The 22,016-nt window shown below is 46.5% G+C and overlaps 1 protein-coding gene across 1 annotated transcript; it reads left to right on the top strand.

Annotated features, from left to right (window-relative positions):
- The first annotated feature begins 12,989 nt into the window (after positions 1-12,989).
- Positions 12,990-21,262, top strand: WBP2 (WW domain binding protein 2). Its single transcript, XM_081272383.1, has 8 exons — positions 12,990-13,113; positions 16,110-16,218; positions 17,364-17,499; positions 18,446-18,538; positions 19,120-19,254; positions 19,479-19,601; positions 19,996-20,072; positions 20,183-21,262. The coding sequence occupies exons 1-8, from the start codon at positions 13,055-13,057 to the stop codon at positions 20,234-20,236; spliced, it is 786 nt and encodes a 261-aa protein (XP_081128509.1). The 5' UTR covers positions 12,990-13,054; the 3' UTR covers positions 20,237-21,262.
- The last annotated feature ends 754 nt before the right edge of the window (positions 21,263-22,016 follow it).

Raw genomic sequence — 22,016 nt, 5'->3', positions numbered from 1 at the left:
GCTCACCCAGCTTCCCCCAGACACCTGCCATTCCAGTGGAATCCAGTTCCTCTGCTTCCTGACCCTTGCAGAACCCACTCCTGAGCCCAAAGAGACACCAGCGCCAGCCAGCAGGTGCCCTCTCCTCAGTCCCCTGGGCTTTTCAGCCAAGTTTATTTGTTTTAATGAAATTCCAGCATTTTGCTTTGGTCTCCTGGCCCTGGGCTAGTGACCGCTTCTAGAGCTTTGTTATCTTTATGACACCTTAGAATGCTTTGTTCTACATTGTCAGTTATCTAGTTCCTTCTAGCAATATGACATGTCTAACTTTATGCCTAGCTAATTCTTTTTTTTTTTTCCCCAGTACTGCAGATTGAATTTAGGGATACTATTAACCACTGAGTTACATCCCTAACACCTTGTAATGAATTGATCAATTAATTTGGTACTGAGGATTGAAACCAGGGGAGCTAACTTCTGAGTGAAATGCCTAACCTTTTAATTTAAAAAAAAATTTTAACTATTTAATTTATTCATTTACTTATTTTGGTACTGAGGATTGAACCCAAGGGCGCTTAACCACACTGAGCCACAACGTCAGCCCTTTTTTTTAAAATTTTATCTTGAGACAGGACCTCACTCAATTGCTTAGGGTCTCACTCAATTGCTGAGGCTGGCTTTGAACTCACAATCCTCCTGTCTTAGCCTCCTGAGCCTCTGGGATTATAGGCCTGCGCCCCCACGCTCGCTCAGCTATTAGCAACTTTTTAAACTGACAAAATACAATAGAAAAAATCAGAGTACAACATGCTATGAAATAAAAACCTCCCTCAAATAACTTAAATATCAAAAGGAAGAAACAACAATAAAGGAAAGAAAAAATAAATGAAGAAAAAAAATCACCTGAGCAGGATGCAGGGTTACACATCTGTAATTCCAGAAACTAGGGAGGCTGAGGCAGGAGAAACACAAGTTTGAGGACAGCCTCAGCAACTTAGTGAGAACCTATCACAAAATAAAAAAAGGTCTGGGGATGTAGCTCAGTGGTTAAGTGTTTCTGGGATCATTCCCAGTACCACCAAAAACAAATAAACAAACAAAAAAAAACTGTCCCATACATGGTGTGGGCAATGTTTTTGGCTGTCAAAATTCGCAGTCTCAGGCTGGGGTTGTAGCTCAGTGGCAGAGCACTTGCCTAGCACGTGTGAGGCCCTAAGTTGGATCCTCAGCACCACATAAAAATAAATAAATAAAATAAAGGTATTGTGTCCAAATGTAAGGGTCCGGCGGAGCAGCGGAGAAAGAGACCACACAAGAGACTGGCTCCATGCAATTGGCAAAAGGGGATTTATTGGGGATCCATTCCAGCGCGCTGGGGCTCCGTGCTCACTCAAGAAGGGAGAGCAGCCCAGAGCCCAGAGCAGAGGTCAAGCAGAGCTTAAGTACACTTTTTGGGGAGGGCGGGGGGGGGGGGGGGGGGGCTTTGCATACATCAGAACAAATCATCATGAGGCGCGGGAAAATTGAACAACAACTCTGAGACGTGATTAGCACATTCATTGGCGGGAACAGGTCTGGCGGGGGTGATTGGTCATTCCTAAGTGGGGTACACATTCAAACTGATTGGTTTGGGCCCTGTGACAAACTGCACAGGGCCCTAGGCTAAATGGCCAGTAGGGCGTTGTTTTAACTATCTCAGGAATTTCAGGTTCTGGGTGTAACAGAGGAACTTAATAATACCTAATCTTTTACATTCAAGCTTTCCAGCTTAGAAACTTTACCCTTTCACATCTACAACTAAAATAATATATTTTTTAAATTCATAGTCTCCTACTGGTGGAAAAATAGCATTGTGATAAAATGCCCAAATGATTTTCAGATAAACTTGAATGAGATTAAAATTGTTCTGGGGGGCTGGGGATGTGGCTCAAGCAGTAGCGCGCTCGCCTGGCATGCGTGCGGCCCGGGTTCGATCCTCAGCACCACATACCAACAAGGATGTTGTATCCGCCGAGAACTAAAAAATAAATATTAAAAATTCTCTCTCTCTCCTCTCTCACTCTCTCTTAAAAAAAAAAAAAAAAAAATTGTTCTGGGAAATCAGTTACCCAACCACTCAACCAGCTGCTGTTGGTCAGAAGCCCCGTGACTTCTGGCCTAACTGTGGCTCTCTAACAGTTTTCTTTTGCTGTAAAATGTCCCTTCCAAAAGCAATCTTAGAAATGGCCCACCAGGGGCCTTCTTTGCATGCAAGATTGCAATAAGACTTCCACGTGCTTAGAACTAAACAAACAGCAGTGGTTCCTCAAGTAGCAGGCAGTAAGTGCAGGTATTCTTTCAAGAAACTCATTTTGCTGAAGCCTACTCACAAGGAGCAGAAGGCATAGACCTCCAGGGGAATCACAGCATGCCCTCTCATCCATGAGACAGAGAGGTGAGAAACAGATTGGTCAGCTTGTGTGTTGAAGGATTCCATGAGAAGCAAGAATCAGTTGTGCAGTGGCTGTTGTTTCTGGGATTGCCAGGTATGGTGGGGCACACCCTGGGGCACACCCAGAGCTCGGGAGGCTGAGGCAGGAGGATCGCAAGTTTAAGGCCAGCCTCAGCAATTTAGCAAGGCCCTCAGCAATTAAGTGAGACCCTGTCTCAAAATTAAAAAAAAAAAAAAGGAATGTAGCTTTGTTATGCTCGAATTTGGGACCCCCAAAAGACCACCAGAGACCAAGATCGATGTAAACAGCAAAGAGGTGTTTATTGCAAGCTAGCTCGGTCCTCTGTGCGCACACACAGCAACTGGTGAGAGGCCCCGAGCCCAGGATTTGCAGCAGTTTTATACACTCTTTGGAGAAGGCAGGGACCTCACATACATCATAGCATCTCTTGGCAAATCATCACACACCCCAGGAAAATCAAATAACAACTCTAAAACATGATTAGCACATTCACTGGCGAGAACAAGTTGGGTAGGGGTGATTGGTTCCTACAAGAGGGGGATTCATTTGAACTGATTGGCTTAAGCCAAGAGGGGTGTTCGTGCTAAACTACATGGTTTCCCAACACATTATCAACCGCCATAAACTACTGGGAGGGTCATCTGGCATCCCAGGTATTTCCCTGTCTCATGCTGATTGGTGGCTGCTAGGGGGTTGCTATGGATCCTCACCTAGCCTGACTGAGTCAGGGACACCTGGCGCAGCAGATCTCTTCTGTTATTTGTAGATAAACCACTTAGCAGGGTGGGAATGTGCCTAGGAGTACTCTGTGGGTCTTTTCAAGGACAAAGGTCATGTCCCTTCCTTGGACAGGCTTTGCTCTGAGATAGAGGCTCGTTTTTTTTTCAGCTTAATGGTAAAGTATCCCTGGAGTCAATCCCCAGTACCTAAATAAATAAATAAATTAATAGAAAAAAATGGAAGCAGCAGGAATTAACCAGGGGTAGGAAGCTGTCCAGAGATGAGCAGTTTGGTTCTGGGGCTTCCGCAGGAACAGCCAGAATTGCAACCATCATTGGTTAAGGAAGCAGCCTTTGCTGAAAGAGGGTTCAGTGTGCCACTTACAACTGCTGCCTCAGGTTAGGCAGCCTTATTTATTTTGCTTTTTTTTTTTTTTTTTTTTAGTTGTAGCTGGACTCAATACCTTTATTTATTTATTTTTATGTGGTGCTGAGGATGGAACCCAGGGCTTCGCACGTGCTAGGCGAGCGATCTACCGCTGAGCCCCTGCCCCAGCCCCCCATTTTCAAATTCTTTTTTTTTTTAAGAGAGAGTGAGAGAGAGTCTAGAGAGAGAGAGAGAGAGAATTTTTTAATATTTATTTTTTAGTTCTCGGCGGACACAACATCTTTGTTGGTATGTGGTGCTGAGGATCGAACCCGGGCCGCACGCATGCCAGGGGAGCGCGCTACTGCTTGAGCAACATCCCCAGCCCCCATTTTCAAATTCTTAAGGGTCTCTGGATCCCATAACCTCTGCGAGGTTCCAGCCTGGCTAACCAGGGCCCCTACTCCTTGTCCCTGACACTGGGGACCCACTGCCCCAGCCCTCACCGGGGACAGCCAGGTCTGGGCATCCAGGATCCTCAGGCGGCTGTGGGGATGGTCTACTAGGAGGTCCAGGTAGGAAAGGCTGAGTCAGGAGGAAGGCTTGAGTTCAGGAATACAACAGCCCGGATAACATAGTGAGACCCATCTCAAAAAAATCAATATATCTATATATGGTGGGATCTTAACTCATTTGTCCCCTTGTCTCAGATGGGAAACACCTATAAAAACTTAAATTGAGCCGGGCACAGTGGTGCATGTCTGTAATCCCAGCGGCTCAGGAGGCAGAGGCAGGAGGATCACAAGTACAAAGCCAGCCTCAGCAATTTATCGAGATGCTAAGCAACTCAGCGAGACCTTGTCTCTAAATAAAATACAAAATAAGGCTGGGGGGGCTGGGGATGTGGCTCAGTGGTCGAGTGGCCCTGAATTCAATCCCCAGTACCCCCCCACCAAAAAAAAAAACTTAAATTGAGCAACATATATACCACTCATGGTAACTGAGATCATTATTATGTTCTTAGAGGTTTATTCTTTTATGAAAAGTAAAAGGCAAATGATTAGAGCATTTGAAAAAAAAATTTCATATATATATATATATATATATATATATGAAATATATATATATAAAAAGGATGGGCTAGGGCTTTGCAATAGCACACTTGCCTGGCATGTGTGAGGCACTGGGTTCGATTCTATCAACAACTAAAAGAATATTAAAGGGGCTGGGGATGTGGCTCAAGCGGTAGCGCGCTCGCCTGGCATGCGTGCGGCTCGGGTTCGATCCTCAGCACCACATACCAGCAAAGATGTTGTGTCCGCCGAAAACTAAAAAATAAATATTAAAAAATTCTCTCTCTCTCTCTCTCTCTCTCTCTCTCTCTCTCTTAAAAAAAAAAGAAATGCTTTCAGTTTTTTTAAAAAAAAGAATATTAAAAATCTTTATATATGATATAAAACTAGGTTATTTTCCAAACCATTTTAATGCATCTAGGTCAAGGTTGTTGAAATATCCACAGAGTTGATTGGAAAGCAGTATGGAGATTCCTTGGAAAACTGGGAATGAAACCACCATTTGACCCAGCTCTTCCTTTTCTTGAACTATACCCAAAGGACCTAAAAACAGCAGGGACACAGCCACATCAATGTTTATAGCAGCACAATTCACAATAGCTAAACTGTGAAGCCAACCTAGATGTCCTTCAGTGGATGAATGGATTAAAAATGTGGCATTTATACACAATGGAATATTACTCAGCAATAAAAAGAATAAGATCATGGCATTTGCAGGGAAATGGATGGCATTAGAGCAGATTATGCTAAGTGAAGTTAGCCAATCCCCAAAAAAACAAATGCCTAATGTCTTCTCTGATATAAGCGGGGTGACTCAAAATGGGGTTGGGAGGGAGAGCAAGGGAGGAAGATTACCTCTAGATAGGGAATAGGGGTGGGAGAGAAAGGGAGGGGGAAGGGGAATAGCATGGATGGTGGAAGGAGACCCTCATCACTATACAAAATACATGTATGAAGATGTGAATTTGGTGTCAACATACCTTATATATAATCAGAGATATGATAAATTATGGTATAATAGTGTATTAAGAATTGTAATGCAAAAACAAACAAACCAACAAATAAATAAATAAAAGATATATCCACAGAGTTCAAAACTCAGCATTTTTTTTTTTTTTTTTTGGTACTGGAGGTTGAACCCTGTACCAAGTTACCACTGAGCCATATCCCCAGACTTTTTTATTTTTATTTTAAGACAGAGTCTTGCTAAGTTTTTGAGAGTCTTGCCAAATTTCTGGGGCTAGCCCCAAACTTGTGATCTTCCTGCTTTACGTTCCTGAGTCACTGGAATTACAGGCATGTGCTACTGTTCCAGGAAAATATTGGGACTTAATGGGTCAATATAAATTGTTTGTGTGTTGTACTATGAATTGAACCCAGGGATGCCCTACTACTGAGCTGTCCCCATCCCTTTTTAAAAATTATTTGTTTTCAAGATAGGGTCTCATTAAATTGCTCAGGCTAGCTTTGAATTTGAATCCTCAGCTGCGTCAGTTCTTTCAGGTCACTGGGATTATAGGTTTGTGTCACCACACCTGGCTAAAAAAATGTATTTCTTATTATAAGTCAAAGCTTTAAAAAAATTGAAAACCACAACCTGGTAAACTGTTTACAAGTTTTTTAAATGGTACACATAACAAATAATTAATTGTTCAGTAAAGTTGATAATGATGTGGCCAGGTACAGTGGCACACACCTGTCATCTCAGCAACTTGGGAGGCTGAGGCAGGAGGATCACGGGTTCAGGACCAGTCTCAGTAACTCAGTGAGGCCCTAAGCAACTTAGTGAGACCCTGTCTCAAAATAAAAATGGCTGGGGATGTGATTTAGTGGTTAAGCACCCCTGGATTCAATCCCTGGTACCAAAAACAAACAAACAAAAAAATAACAACAATAAAAAATGATGTTGGTTTGGCTCACTGGACAACCAGATGAAACTTCTTTTTTTTTTTTTTTTTTTTTTTTAGAGAGAGAGAGAGAGAGAGAGAGAGAGAGAGAGAATTTTAATATTTATTTTTTAGTTATCGGTGGACACAACATCTTTGTTGGTATGTGGTGCTGAGGATCGAACCCAACCCGGGCCGAACGCATACCGCTTGAGCCACATCCCCAGCCCCCAGATGAAACTTCTTGGGAGTCAAAAGGGGGGCCTGTTCAGGGGCTCAGGCACCCTAGGCCCTGTCTGGTTGGGATCTAGGAATGCCAGTACCCCTCCTCAGCACACATCAGAGGCTCCAGTCTGGAAAACAGAAGCACTTATAGCACAGTGAGAAAAGATCATTTTGCTACTTGACTGAAACAAGCTCTGTGAGGTAGAAGGCAGCACAGAAGTCCAGCTCTGAGGCCTGGACCCAACTGCTTCTTGCTGCTGACTTGGTTCAGCAATGAATTGTCATCGAGGACCTCTGCATACTGGAAATGACCAGCCCTGACAATGTGTTCACATGATCATGTTTTTATAAAACTTGCAAAGGTTGGGCTTTTTAGCCGAATTGGTCAAGCCTGCTCTCTTTCTGCACTGTGACTTCCTCTTCATGACATTTCCCCTCCTGTCAGAGCCTCAGTGTGGCCTTATGAATATGTGTGTGTGTATATATATATATATATATATATATATATATTTTTTTTTTTTTCTTAAAGAGAGTTGGCAAAATCATATAAGCTTCAGACCCCCAAAACTCAGATTGGCCTTTACCTCCATGTTTGGCAAGAGGGTCGGAGTTGGGGTGGGGCTGGACAGTTGACCTTAACAGTCGTCAACTTCCAATACATGGTTCTCAGAGCAGTCATTACTGAATGCCGGTGGGTACATCTTCTCTTTCCTTTTGAAATTTACTATTAATATTTTAAGTTGTAAACAACAACAAAAAAAAATGTAAATGAGGTTAAAATTAAAAAGTCAAAGACAATTTTATTCAGGTGGAGAATAGATTTGCAAATCAGGAAAATGCAGGCTCAGTTAGACCAAACCAGTGTCTACAGAAGAACAGATGGCTTGGGCTTTTATCAAGTTCAGCAGTTGGAAACTGATGCAGATAAGGATGGTGTTTCTCAAACCTTGCAAGGTATTGTTAGATTCTGGAAAATATTTCCCTCTGGCTGACTCAGGTCCTGACACAATGTCTGCATGGCAGGCAGTCTTCCTCCTGCCAGAAAAATCTCCAAGGCACAGGAAAGGGTTTTGCTCTCTCTTAAAAAACAAAAAACAAAACAACAACAACAAAAACCTGTAGTCATTTGACTTTTATCAAAGTGAACATAGGAAAAAATAAAACAGAACAATGAACACAATGCACCGAGTCACCAACCCACTCTAAAATTTCAGACCCTTGTCTCAAAAGAATAATACTACAATTTCTGGTAGGTCTTTCCAGAAATTATATACCTATATTCCATATTCAAATGGAAGCATATATCCTTCTGTATTTAATAGACTTGGACAATGTTTCAATATCAACATGTAGAGTTTGTCTTATTATTATTATTCTGGGGGGTACTAGGTACTGAATTCAGGGGGCACTAGGTACTGAGCCACATCCCCAGCCCTTTTTTTAAAATATTATATTAGTTGTTGAGGGACCTTTATTTATTTATATGTGGTGCTGAGAATGGAACCCAGCACCTCCCACATGCTAGGCAAGCGTTCTACCACTGAGCCACAACCCCATCCCCTGCTCTTTTTTTTTTTTTTTTAAAGACAGAGAGAGAGAGAGAGAGAGAGAGAGAGAGAGAGAATTTTCAATATTTATTTTTTTTAGTTCTCGGCGGACACAACATCTTTGTTGGTATGTGGTGCTGAGGATGGAACCCGGGCCGCACGAATGCCAGGCAAGCGCGCTACCGCTTGAGCCACATCCCCAGCCCCTTTATTTTAATTTTTTAATATTTTTTTAGATGTTCATGAACCCAGCCCCCCTGTCTCACAATTTAAAAAAAAAATTTTTTTTAAAGAGCAGGGGATAGGGGGCTGGGGATGTGGCTCAAGCAGTAGCGCGCTCGCCTGGCATGCGTGCGGCCCGGGTTCCATCCTCAGCACCACATACCAACAAAGATGTTGTGTCCACCGAGAACTAAAATAAATAAATAAATAAATATTAAATTGTGAGACAGGGTCTCACTTAATTGCTTAGTGCCTCACTAAGTTGCGGAGGCTGGTTTTGAACTTGTGATCCTCCTGACTCAGTCTCCAAAGTTGCTGTGATTACAGGTGTGCACCACCACTCCCAGCTTGACTTCCTATTTTTAAGCACTGCATAGATTGCATGTTCCCAGATTAATCTAATCACTTGGGGTGATTTCACCATGACCATCCTTAATTCACCACACTGTCCTGCAAGGCCCAACCTGGTCTTCTTTTGTAGGACTTCACCATGATCTTTGCTAATGTGACAGTTTTTATTCCTTTCTGTGGAACTGTGAAGAGCCGGTGGTGCCTTGCTCCATTGTAGACTTCAAGAGTGCATAGCCCTTTGTTACTCTATGTTATAAAGCAACAGTTTGCCATGAGCTACCCCATTTTGAGTACAAGTACCAAAGCAAAATGGCTGGGTTAACTTGTCTGGGCAAGATAGCCACCAGATATTGAATATACAGAAGTTATTGAAAGAATAACCCCCAGCTGCACAGCACAATCAGAAGACATAAATTAGCTGGGTGCAGTGGTGCACACTTGCAATCCCTGTGACTTGGGAGGTTGAAGCAGAAGGATTGCAAATTCAAGCCAACCTCAGAAACTTAGCAAGAACCTGTCTCAAAATAAAAATTAAAGGGCTGGGGATGTGGCTCAAGCGGTAGCGCGTGCCTGGCATGTGTGCGGCCCGGGTTCAATCCTCAGCACCACATACAAACAAAGATGTTGTGTCCGCTGAAAACTAAAAAATAAAATATTAAAAGTTCTCTCTCTCTCTCTCTCTCTCTCTCTCTCTCTTTCTCTTTAAAAAAAAAAAGCAAAGAAAATAAAAATTAAAAGCACTGGGGATGTAACCCAGTGGTAAAGTGCTCCTGGGCTACATGCCCAATACAAAAAAAAAAAAAAAAAAAAAGCCTAAACTGAAGCTGGGAGTGGTGACACACAGTCGCCTGTAATCCCAGCGACTTGAGAGGCTGAGGCAGGAGGATCTCCAGTTCAAAGCCAGCCTCAGCAAAAACGAAGTGCTAACTTCATTCAACTTAGTGAAACCCTGTCTCTAATAAAATACAAAATAGGGCTGGGGATGTGACTCAGAGGTTGAGCTCCCATGAGTTCAGTCACAGGTACCCCGTCCCCCCAAAGGGCCTAAACTTATCAATCTTGCCAATAAAAAATTGCTCACCTGTAAACTTATCAAATTAAATCAGAAGCACATGGATGCTTGGAGTTTCCAAATCCACCTCAGATAAATCAGGCCCACAAACTCACCAGTCTCCCAAGAGGTAACCCCCTCACCTGAATCAAGTGAAAGAAGCAGCACCTATTACAGTGGGATACCACACATCCACCGGTCATCAGACCATTTGGTGAATGGTCACCAGACCTACAGTCAACCTCCCTGTACTGCTCCTTCTCCCTCATCCATGTGGCCATACTTGCAAACAGCCTGCTGTCTGGACCCTAGTCTAAACTCTGGGCCTTCAGAGCTCTGTGCTCTGAACAAGTTCCATGGGTTCCCATCCCTGCAGGGGCTGTTTTGCGTTTGCATCTGTTCTCTGACTTCGTTCTTGGTGGGCCTCTTGTAACCCCATGGCAGCCTTAACCTTTCTTAGCTTTTCTGTACTCTTATCATTGTGAGACTTTGTTTCTAGTTCAGTGGTTCTAGAACTCTTTTTTTCTTAAATATTTTTTTTTTAGTTATTGAAGGACCTTTATTTTATTCATTTATTTTTATGTGGTGCTGAGAATTGAACCCAATGCCTCACACATGCTAGGCAAGCACTCTACCACTGAGCCACAACTCCAGCCTTCTAGAACTCTTTTTTTAAAAAATATTTATATTAAATATTTATATTTTTTAGGTGTAGATGGACACAACACAATGCCTTTATTTTTATGTGGTGCTGAGCATCGAACCTGGGTCCCGCCCGTGCTAGGTGAGCGCTCTACCAGCCACAATTCCAGCCCTAGAACTTTTTAATGGGACTTCTCACTTGAGCAGAAGGGAGACACAATGCTGACCAAGAAGGCTGAGCTGAGTAAAAGAGAATATTCGTTTTTTTCTTTTCTTTTTCTTTTTTTTTTTTTTTTTTTGTTGTTGTTGTTGGTACTATTTAGAGCCAAGGTCTCACTGAGTTGCTTAGCACTTCGCTTTTGCTGAGGCTGGCTTTGAAGTCGAAATCTTCCTGCCTCAGCCTGGAATTACAGCGAGCACCCACCACTATGCCCAACCAAGAGAGTTTTCTTTAAGTGAAAAGGCTATTTATAATGGGGACTAAGGTTTAGGAATGTTAATTGGAACATTTCAAAGAAGGTTTTCTTTTTTATTTATTTATTTATTTATTTTTTTAAGAGAGAGTGAGAGAAGGGAGGGAGGGAGAGGGGGAGAGAGAGAGAGAGAGAGAATTTTTAATATTTATTTTTTAGTTCTCGGCGGACACAACATCTTTGTTGGTATGTGGTGCTGAGGATGGAACCCGGGCCGTATGCATGCCAGGCGAGCGCTCTACCGCTTGAGCCACATCCCCAGCCCAAAGAAGGTTTTCTTTACCTGGTGAGCACTTCAACCCTGATGGAGGGGTAGGTAACTGATCATCCAGGTGCCAAATATTTACATCTAATATAGATGTTACATGTCACATCTTGTATAAATGTTTCCTTTTTTGGGGGGGTGGGGTGGGGGATACTAGGGACTGAATCCAGGGGCGTTTTATCCCTAAACTACATCTGGGTTCCATTCAGTCTTATTTTTTGAGCCAGAGTCTCTAAGTTGCTCAAGTTGGCCTTGGACTTGTGGATCCCTCAACCTGTGGAATAGCGAGTAGTGGGGTTACACGTGTGTACCACTATGCCTGGCTTTGAATTTGATATTCAATAAATTTTGACTTCGTGGAACAAACCCAACGGGACTATGTTAATGACTTGCTGGCAGTATCTCCCTTAAAAGCTAAGTCTTGCAGATGCTGCCACATGTCGGGAAATCAGTTCACTTAAAAATCAAACCCTGGGCTGGGGATGTGGCTCAAGCGGTATCGCGCTCTCCTGGCATGCATGCGGCCCGGTTGGATCCTCAGCACCACATACCAACAAAGATGTTGTGTCCGCCGAGAACTAAAAAATAAAATATTAAAAAAAAAAAAATCAAACCCTGGGGGCTGGAGTCTTGGCTCAGTGATAGAACATTCTCGCCTAGCGTGTATGAGGCACTGGGTTTGATTCTCAGCACCACATATAAATAAATAAATTAAAGGTCCACTGACAACCAAAAAAAAATTTTAAAAATCAAACTCTGATCCTTTGATACACTAGAACAGCCACTAGTGGACCTGAAGACCCTCATAATCTCCCCCCAAAGACTGACTTGGAGGTGGAGGGAGTTTGGAGAATTACAGGGGCAGTGGAAGCGCCCAGTGCTGAATCATGAGCTAATATGAGTCAGCTCAATTTTGAAAGTCATATTATCTGGCTCCGCTCTAGCAGGGTGCCAGGTTCCATTCAGTTTTGTAAATCTTGCAGGACTGCCAGGAAGCAAAGCTGGAACATTCTAAAGCCAGCAGCGCCACTACGAGGCCAGCTGCAGGCGGCGGTAGGTGGGCACCCGCTCTAGGCGGCAGGCCGGGCCTCGGGTGCAGCCTCCGCTCCCCAAGAAATTCTCACCCCTCGGAGAGTCTGGATTTGGGTGGATTAAGGGGTGGCAGTTTGTGCTGACTCTATTAGCCCAATATGCCCTGGAAGGGGCTGGTTTATCTGTAGGGCTGCATCCACTAGCCATGTTCAGGGACAGAGCCGCACACAAAGTGCCCCCAAAACGTGAGTGAACGAAGGCGCCCCACTGAGTGACTGTTCAGGGCTGCAAACACCACATTTATGGTAGATTCTGCCGGTGTAGGCTTCCTGAACGCGAGCCCAGTCTTTAGAATTAAGACCAATGCAAGGAGACAAACTACTGACAGCGACCCTTCTGAGGAGGCGGGGTAGGGAGCACACCGACTGATGGTTATGCAAATAATAGAGTCCAGCTGGGACTCTGGTCTCGAAGACTACAAGTTCCAGAATGCATTTCCGGCCCCAACGTAGGGAGAGATCGAGGCTGGGAGAGCATTGCCTGCTGGGAATCGTAGTGTTGGGCTTGTTTGTGATGCAGGAGTTACTAGTGGGGAGGGGGAAAGGTAGTACACTGTTACCACGTGACACTCGGGCTCATGTGGTTGGTCCAGCCTCCGCTCGGGAGCTGTGATTGGCTGGATCTAATACGAACGACGCCACTAGGGGCGGGCCGCAGAGGGGCGCAGGCGCAGTGCGTTGCGAGTCTCGGGACCCCTCTCGAAGAGACTATGGCGCTCAACAAGAACCACTCGGAGGGCGGCGGAGTGATCGTCAACAACACTGAGAGGTGAGAACACTGCGGAAGGATCCTGGAGAACCGAAGGACGGATGTCCAGGCGGTGGGCGGTGGGCGGTGGGCGGTGAGGAATAAATCCTGGAGGAGAGAAATTGATGGAGCGCGGTGGGGGGGGTAACGCCCGGGGGCGGGGCTGCTATCAGCTGGGGGCCGGGGGCGGGGGTAGGGCTGCGGGATGGGGACGGGGTTTGGGGCAAGCAGTGGGGCCTAGGGGCGCTGCTTGAGCCTTTTGCTAAGAGGCGACTTAAAAAAAATAATTGCTGTTTATCAGGCGTTTACTGTGTTGCTACTACGCGGCAGCCACTGCGCCTCTTCTGAAATACATAAATCTTGTGCGGTAGGTACTATTATACACACGTTACAGGTAGGAAAATACAGACCCAGGGAGGTTAAATAACTTGACCTAGATTTGAAGTCTGAATAACAGATGGGAATTCCAAAAAAGAGGTCTTGACCCCGGTGTCAGTAGGCTTAACAGTAAACACCCTTTGAGTGTATTCCAAAACAGCTCAGGTTTCAAGTGAAAAATCTCAAACCCCACAGATAAAATAAAACAGGTAACGTTTGTCAACTGCCTAACAGTTGCTGGTGTGAGTCTGAGCCCTTGTAAGGGTTAGCCTCTTTCCTTTTTTTTAAATATAGTTGATACTTTTAATCTCATTTTATTATTAGTTACTGGTTCTGTCTCTTTTATTTAATTTATTTTTTAAAATTTTATTTATTTTTTATTTTATGTATTTTATTTATTGTTTAAATGTGGCACTGAGAATTGAACCCGGTGCCTGCTGAACACGATGCCTCACATATGGTAGGCAAGCGCTCTACCGCTGAGCTACGACCCCACCCCAGGCTCTTTCCTCTTGAATGCTCTTGGCTAATATCACTCCACAGAGCAGAGGTTCTCTGAACTTCAGGGTTCTTTCTGATCCACCCTCCTCACCACTTCCCAATGCATTCTCTCTCTCTTCTAATTCCTGGGCTGCTGCTTGAAGGTAGAAGAGCTTAGGAGGAAAAGCTGAGTCTACAAGGGAAACAGGCTGGAGCCAGAGCCTTCACCTCAGCTAAGGCCATTGCGTAGACTGGAACCTGTCACTTAGGAAGACTTGATGAGTCAGATGAGAAGGCCCAGGGTAACCCAGACCTCAGAATGCAGACTTTCTCTCCATGTTACCCTCTTCAGGGTCTGATGTTCTTAGTGAATACTTCTCTTATTGTGCCAGTTCTCTTCCCATTTACTCCTTTCTTGTCAAGAAAGTTCTGATATTTGGGAGAAGGAAGACAATGGAACGGGTGAACTTGGACCTTTTGATCATGTAATCTGAGAAACCTCACAGTGCTCACTGGTTTATTGCGATTCTGAGTGTGAACCAGTTCCTGGGCCTGCACACTTTTGATTCCATTTAGTAACATCTACCAAGCCTGTTTTTCTTAGTGTGATGACTTCTTTTTTTTTTTTTTTTTTTTTAATGGTACTGAAGAGTGAACCCAGTGGCACTGTACCACTGAAAAAAAACCTTTTTTTTTTTTTTTTTTTTTTTAAATACAGGTTGTCCCTACGTTGCCCAGGCTAGCCTCCAACTTGTGATCCTTATGCCTCAACCTCCCCAGCAGAGGGGTTTCTGACATGTGTCACCCTTCACAGCTTAGTGGATGTGCCTTGTTTTGGAAAGCACTTCAGCATCATTTCTGGAAAAAAAAAAAAAAAAATTGCATCTACTGAGGGTACTGACACACATCTGTAATTCCAGCAACCCAGGACTAGAGATGAGCTCAGTGGTAGAATGCCCATAGATTCAATCCCTAGTATCAAATAAATAAGTCTATAATAATTGAAGTTTAAATATAGTGTTTAAAATTTAATATTTAAAATGGCAAACTTTGCCTGGTTCAGTGGTGCATACCGGTAGTCCCAGCTACATGGTAGGCTGAGGCAGGAGGATCACAAGTCTAAGACCAGCCTGAGCAACTTAGCAAGACCCTATTTCAAAATAAAAAATAGAAAGGGCTGGGATGTAACTCAGTGGTAAAGCATCCCTGAGTTCACTCCCCAATATCCCCCCACCCACCCACCCCACACACACAATGGTGAACTTCCTTTTTTGTGATGCTGGGGATTGAATCCAGGACCTCATGGTAAATTTTAGTTTTTAATTCATGAACCCAAAGCTGTGAAATGTCCTAGAAAAATGCACACACATCATTTTTTTTTAAAGAGAGAGAATTTTTTAATATTTATTTTTTAGTTTTCGGCGGACACAACATCTTTGTTTGTATGTGGTGCTAAGGATCAAACCTGGGCCGCACGCATGCCAGGCAAGGTTGCTACCGCTTGAGCCACATGCCCAGTCCGCACACACATCATCTTTTCAAGAATGGACCAGCATCCCTGCTGACCTAGCTTAAGAAGCCCCTATGTAAGGGAGCCCTGGAGAAAGCAATGTGTGGAGTCATGTCTTAGAGTCTTAAATGTGTTCATTTATTAGGCTTAAAAAGCCAACAAAGCTGGGCATGGTAGTGCATACCTGTAATCCCAGCTGCTTGAGAGGCTGAGGCAGGAGGATCGTGAGTTCAAAGCCAGCCTCATTAATGGCAAGGCGCTAAGCAATTCAGTGAGACCCTGACTCTAAGTAAAATAAGAAATAGGGCTGGGGATGTGGCTCAGTGGTTGAGTGTTCCTGAGTTCAATCCCCAATACCCCCCCAAACAAACAAACAAAATAACAAAAATAGAACATCTATCACAGGACTTAAAACAGCACCTTGAAGGATGAGCCCTGCAGTTCTGCTACTGTGCTGGTCATTTGGGTTCTGTATGAGTGGGGTTTGGGAAAATTCTGTGGACCCAAACTTGCTCAACTCTTCCATGGCTGTCTTATGATTTCTTTGCAGCCATGTTGGAATGTGCTGGGCAACCTCACCCAGTGTCTGGGGGTAACAGATGACATCTCCAACTATCTCATTAGAGCCTCTCTTCTTTTCTTATCACAGCATCCTAATGTCCTATGATCATGTGGAACTTACATTTAATGACATGAAGAATGTTCCAGAGGCCTTCAAAGGGACCAAGAAGGGCACTGTTTACCTTACCCCTTACCGGGTGAGTTGCGCAGCAGGACAGTTGGATTGGAGGCTGATTGCATTTGGAGGGTGACATGTGTCTTAGCCTCTGCCTTGTGAGTCAGCTGACCTCTGAACCCTGATGAATATTGGTGCCTTGTTGCTCCTGTTTCTCTTGTCACATGCTCCTGGATTCTAGAATCACCTGACTCTGTGCAGCTGAACTACTAGGCTGTGAATTCATGCAGATTCCAGAGCCACTGTCAGAAAAATCTGTCTAGGGTTGGATGCAGCTGCTGGGATGACTTGGGCCTAGAGTAGCCTGAGGCCTGTGTGTGTATCCAGAGGGATAGATGTGATAAACAGGATACAGTAGCATGGCCACAACTTCCGGACTGGGCACTGAGCCCAGCAGAACCCTGCAGAGAGAAATGCCAGACAGCAGAATGGGCCTAGCCTGCATTCACCATACAGACTCCGAGGGTAACACAAAACGTGTAGTCTCAGAAAAAAGTTACTGCCTGTAGCTAGCTACTAGTGAGACTTCAAGATGGCTGGAGGAAGGGGAACACATCTTTAGGTGTCTGTCACCATAACTTACATAGGTAGGGACTCAAAATCCCATCTCTGGAAACTCAATTGATATCTTCAGTTAAATTGAATATACCTGGTGGTTTTGAAACCCAAGGGGTTCTCCAGGCACAGGACAGGAGAGCTCTTGTTGCCATTGGGCAGAGTGTCATCTGCAGGAAGGTCACAAAGGCCCTATCTCCAGAGCTCTGAGGCCCTGCCACTCCGTCGTTCTCTAAAAGGCCAGGCCAAGCCTCCCCTGTCCAGGTCCCTGCCTGCCTGTCCCTACCTATGCTTCCCCAGCTTTGGAGGTCCTTTCACGTCTGCACCATGTCTGCCATCTTCTCTCTTACTTAACTGAAGCAGTTTGTCCAGTTCACGTGTTCTGTCTGTGATTGGGACACTGTTCTTGTGACTTCCACGTCTGGCCTCTCCAGGGTGCATGTGACTCTGTCCAGAAGCGTCTGGTGCAAAGAGAGCCCTGAGCCTGCTGGGCCTGGCATGGGCACGAGCTCCCAACTGGGAATAGACTCCACACACAGGAAGCAGGTGGGAAACAATGGCCTAGCAGGCTGCAGTTCCAGCACTAATGGCCCTTGTCCTTTCCCACCACAGGTCATCTTTCTGTCCAAGGGGAAGGATGCCATGCAGTCCTTCATGATGCCATTTTATCTCATGAAGGACTGTGAGATCAAACAGCCTGTGTTTGGTGCAAACTACATCAAGGGGATGGTGAAGGCTGAAGCAGGAGGTGGGTGACAAGGATGCTCAGGGACATCAGTGCTGCCTTGGGAACATTCTCTTCAAACTCTTACTGCCCCAGCCTTGTCCCCTTCCATGCTCCAGATTACCTTCAAAAGGAATATCTGGGCTGCCAGCCGACCAGCCTGCGTGGGTTTTTGGTTGCCAAGAGCTGGGAAAGGCTGGCATAAGAGTTGGCAGTTCAGATCACCTCTTCAGAGAATAAAATCAGCAAAAAGACCAAAAACTAAGTAAGATGCCTATTGTGCCCTGGGGAGCATGTGCAGATTTTAGATGGGCGAAGGAGCTGTGACCTGTTTTTGGAGGGACCTTCTCCTGAGAACAAGCAAAGGCAGCTGCCCTCTGGGAAGCTGGAGAAGCCCTGCCCTGTGGCTGACACTTGTACAGACACTGGAGACCTCCTCATGGACCCTGCCTTCCCCTCACACCCTCCTAGGCCCAAGCTTTCTCTTGGTTCCCCTTTGGACAGACGCCAAGCTAGAGGGACCAGGGTTCATGCTGAGGCCCCCTTAGAATGAGAGGTCTGCTCTGAACTTGAATGGCAGTTAATGCTGAGTGCTCTTGCTTTTGGAAGCTGCCTGGTACTTCCTTGGGGGTCAAAAGAAACCCCTTAGTATTAGCTCTAAAGCCAAACCATGTGGACTTTGTGCCTGTTACCTCAGGGACTGGGCTGGATGGTCAAGCTTGTTTCAGGAAGAAGCCTCTGTTCCAAAGGGGGAGGCCGTGATAGCAGGAGCCAGGCCAGTCTGCAGCACCAGGGGCATAGGCTTGGGAAGCAGCCCTGTCTATGAGGAGGAGGCAAGAGAAAGCCTGGCTTTTTCCTGCAGGCTTTGGGGGCATTAGGTGGGACCCTGAAGAATGCAAAGAGCCATCTCTTTCAGTGTACCTGTTTTCTTTTCCTGCACTGTTCATTTGCTGTCTTACCCCCTTCATAGGTGGCTGGGAAGGCTCCGCTTCATACAAGTTGACCTTCACAGCAGGGGGCGCCATCGAGTTTGGTCAGCGCATGCTCCAAGTGGCATCTCAAGGTATTCAGGCTCTAGAAATTAGGGACCAAGGACACATTGGACATGTGGGTTTTTTGTTTGATCATGTTTCCTTTTGTTTTGTAAGCATCAGAAGATATATCTGACCCTGCTGACCAGGGCTGGGAGTTGGGGACAAAGCCTGTAATTTCTGCTCAGTCCTGTACCTCAAAGCCTGGGCCTCTTCTGCCTGGAGCAGGTGTACTACACTCTGACAGATCTATTTGGACTTGACATTTTACTGTGGCCTCACAAAAACAAACAAAAAACCCAACCATTAAACCATTAAACAACCATTTTAAGTTACCAAGTACTGTGTTCAGCAGATAGCCTCACCTGGCTCCTCCTCTACCCCTCCAGAGCCTCCTTCCTTCCCTCCATTCACCTCCATCCCTGTCCCCCTCTCTTGCCTTGCCTCATCCCTGACAGAGCCAGACCCATGTATGGGTGGAAAGTGGAACAGAGGGTAGGCCTGTCTGCTGGCACATTCCTGGGTGCCAGCAGCTCCCCAGCAGACAGTGGGGCCGCCCTCTGCCAGCCCTGAGGCAGGTGGCACTCATCTCTCTCTCCCCTTGTGCTTATAGCCTCCAGAGGTGAAGCCCCCAATGGAGCCTATGGGTACCCTTACATGCCCAGCGGGGCCTATGTCTTTCCCCCGCCAGTCGCCAATGGAATGTATCCCTGCCCTCCTGGCTACCCCTATCCACCGCCCCCACCTGGTGAGTGTGTCCTTTGCTGCCCACCCTCAACCCACCCACCCACTCAACCACTAACCACTTCTCCCAGGCCAGGGGGTGCAGAGGGGAGACCCGTAACTAACAGATGCTGGAGAGGTACAGAGGCTGCCCCTGAGGAGCTATATGGGGCAGCTCCCAGGAGGCAGCCTTCTGAGGGAGCCAGGCCTGACTAGTCATTGGGTCCCTGTTGCTCTCTTGCCAAGCAGAGTTCTATCCAGGAGCTCCTGTAATGGATGGGGCCATGGGATATGTGCAGCCCCCACCACCACCCTATCCTGGACCTATGGAGCCTCCAGTCAGTGGCCCTGATGTCCCCTCCACTCCTGCAGGTAAGGCCCCTGGGCTGCTAGCAGTCCTTTGAAACCAACCCTCTCTTCTCTAGGACCTAGGACCTTGCAGGAGCCCCTGGCCTAGGAACCAACAGGGAGGTGGCCTGGTGGTGAAAAGCTAGATGCTAGTTCTCTCTGTCCCTTAGGAAGCTGAGTGACCTACCTATTGGGCTCAGGCTCCTCCATGTATAAACAGATGGTCATGGGGCCACTAGTGGGCTTGTGTCAGGGATGTAAGGGACTGGAAAAAAAGTGCCAGCATGTGGCAGTTGCTTAGAAAACTCAACTGCTGCTTTTTTATTGGCCCTCTGGGTCACCAGCATTACTGCCCTGAGCCTCGGGGACTGGGAGGAGAGGGCTTGCCACCAATGCTTACTTTGTATTTGCTCTCCAGCTGAGGCCAAGGCTGCAGAAGCAGCTGCCAGCGCCTATTACAATCCAGGCAACCCACACAACGTCTACATGCCTACGGTGAGTGGGAGTGGCCGTCCCCTTGGCCATAAAGACAGGGAGTTGGGCGGGACGATGGGCCTCCTCTTATTCTAAGAACATTCTAACATGATCTTTCCTTCCTTCTTTAGAGCCAGCCTCCACCACCTCCCTACTACCCTCCAGAAGATAAGAAGACCCAGTAGACCCCGCCTACTTCCCTGTCCCCACCTCATGGGCCTTCCCTACCCCTCCTTGTGGGACTGCATCTGGCTGGGGGAGGCCAGGGAGGACCTTATTCTTCCCCAGGTCTGATTATAAAGAGTTACCAGGAACTAGTGTTGCAGGAAGGCAGGGCTCTGGCCTCTGGAGAGGTATCCCCCCAGCTTCCCACTCTAGCTCAGCCCACAGCGCCCCTCTTACCATTTCTGGGGCTGTCCTTGGGAGCACGGGGTGTTCCCCTTGTTCCTGTTTCACTCTAGTAGTTCCTTCCCACAGAGGGACTCTCTGGCCACCTCCTCTATTGCAGTCCAGCCCCTTGGTCTGGTAGCCATTCTGCACTCAGCTTTGTGAGCCCCCCCAGACCAGCCACATGTCTTCCCTGTGGGCCAAAAAGGCCCTACCAGTCCCAACTCACATTCCTTCCCCTGTCTGTGCTTAGCTCTGGAAGGCCACTGTCCCACCTGACCATCAGTGCACATTCCATTCAGCCAGGCCTGCCTTCCCTGTCTGTGGTCATTCTGTTGCCACTTCTGATTGCAGGAGCTTTACAACAAGCCTCCAGGGTTTAGTGGCTTCAGGGGAAGCCCACTGTGGCTGGGGATGAGGCTCCTCTGTTCTCTTGCTAGTGTTTCTGGAATTTGTTTTCCCTCTAGTCTCTTCCCTCTACGAGGGGCTTCTCAATTGGAGCTGAAGAGTGCATGCCCATCCCATCATGCCATTTGGGGGCTGCGGGGTGGGCTCAGAACAAAGGGCCCCCAACCCTACATGCTGATCATAGCCTGCTGCCGGCCCCTCCCTTTAAGCATCATGCCCCCTGGATGCACGGAGATTTGCTCATTTGTTCCTGGACCGGCCACAAAGTGAGGAGAGATGGTTATTTAAAGAGAATTCCCTATTTATTTGACAAAAAAAAAAAAAAAATCCAGTTAATATATTAATGTGAAATAAACCCTGTTTGCACCTTGATTTGTTTGCTAAAACTGTGAAATAGTAAAAATGAAATAACTGGACCTTTCTGGCTGTGTGTGCTGACCAAGGGGAACCTTTTGAAGAAGAGCTGTCGAGCTGCTGAGGAGACTCTTCCTTCCTGGAGAGAGAACCTCTTGTTCTCTGGGCCACCTCCCCACTGAGGCCCATGCACCTGGCTGGGGTGGCCAGTGGTGCCACCCAGCACCTGGGTGCAAGAGGCAGGCAGGGCCAGCCTTTGTCCCACCTGCGGACTCTCCGTAGAGTTGCATTTCCAGCCCCAGGCTCAGAGCAGGAATCTGAGAGGAGGTGGTTTAGGGTCCCTGGAGCATGCTGGACCCTCTTTGAAGCCTGGCTAGGACAGCTGGGTGGGTCACTGCAGTGTGTGACCTGGTACTGCCTTCCTGAATACCTGAGTGTTGGGGAGGGTGGGAAACATTCTGTGCTCCACTCCAGCCCAGGCAGTGGGCACAGGGTCAGTGGGTTGGGGAGCTCTGGGATGCTGGTGCTAAAGTCTATTTTCCTGTCCCCAGTAGACCAAACCTGCCCTCTTGGAGAGATTGGCAGGAGGGCTTCTCCCACTTCTTCTAACACCAGCCCTACCCAGGAGCTCTCAAGGTTTGGCTAAGTTCCCCTACAAGGGAATTTGAGCATCATGGTGGAGTTGAGGCTGCAAGGAAGTCCCAGGCTGGTACAGCTTGGCCCCATCGTCACCTCCATGGAATGTCACCTGTGGGGTGGAGCAGGCTGAGCAGTTGGCTGCCAGCTGGGGAACTGTGTCTCAGTTTGAGCTTGCCC

Source organism: Spermophilus citellus (assembly GCF_964194105.1).
Source record: "Spermophilus citellus genome assembly, chromosome: 17".
Lineage (NCBI taxonomy): Eukaryota > Metazoa > Chordata > Mammalia > Rodentia > Sciuridae > Spermophilus > Spermophilus citellus.
The sequence above is the reverse complement of the archived record's forward strand: the minus strand, read 5'-3'. Positions and strand labels throughout refer to the sequence as shown.

Coding starts and splice junctions, on each gene's coding strand:
- WBP2 (XM_081272383.1), top strand. CDS start 13,055: ATGGCGCTCAACAAGAACCACTCGGAGGGCGGCGGAGTGATCGTCAAC. Junction 13,114..16,109: donor ATCGTCAACAACACTGAGAG/GTGAGAACACTG, acceptor TTCTTATCACAG/CATCCTAATGTCCTATGATC. Junction 16,219..17,363: donor TTTACCTTACCCCTTACCGG/GTGAGTTGCGCA, acceptor TTCCCACCACAG/GTCATCTTTCTGTCCAAGGG.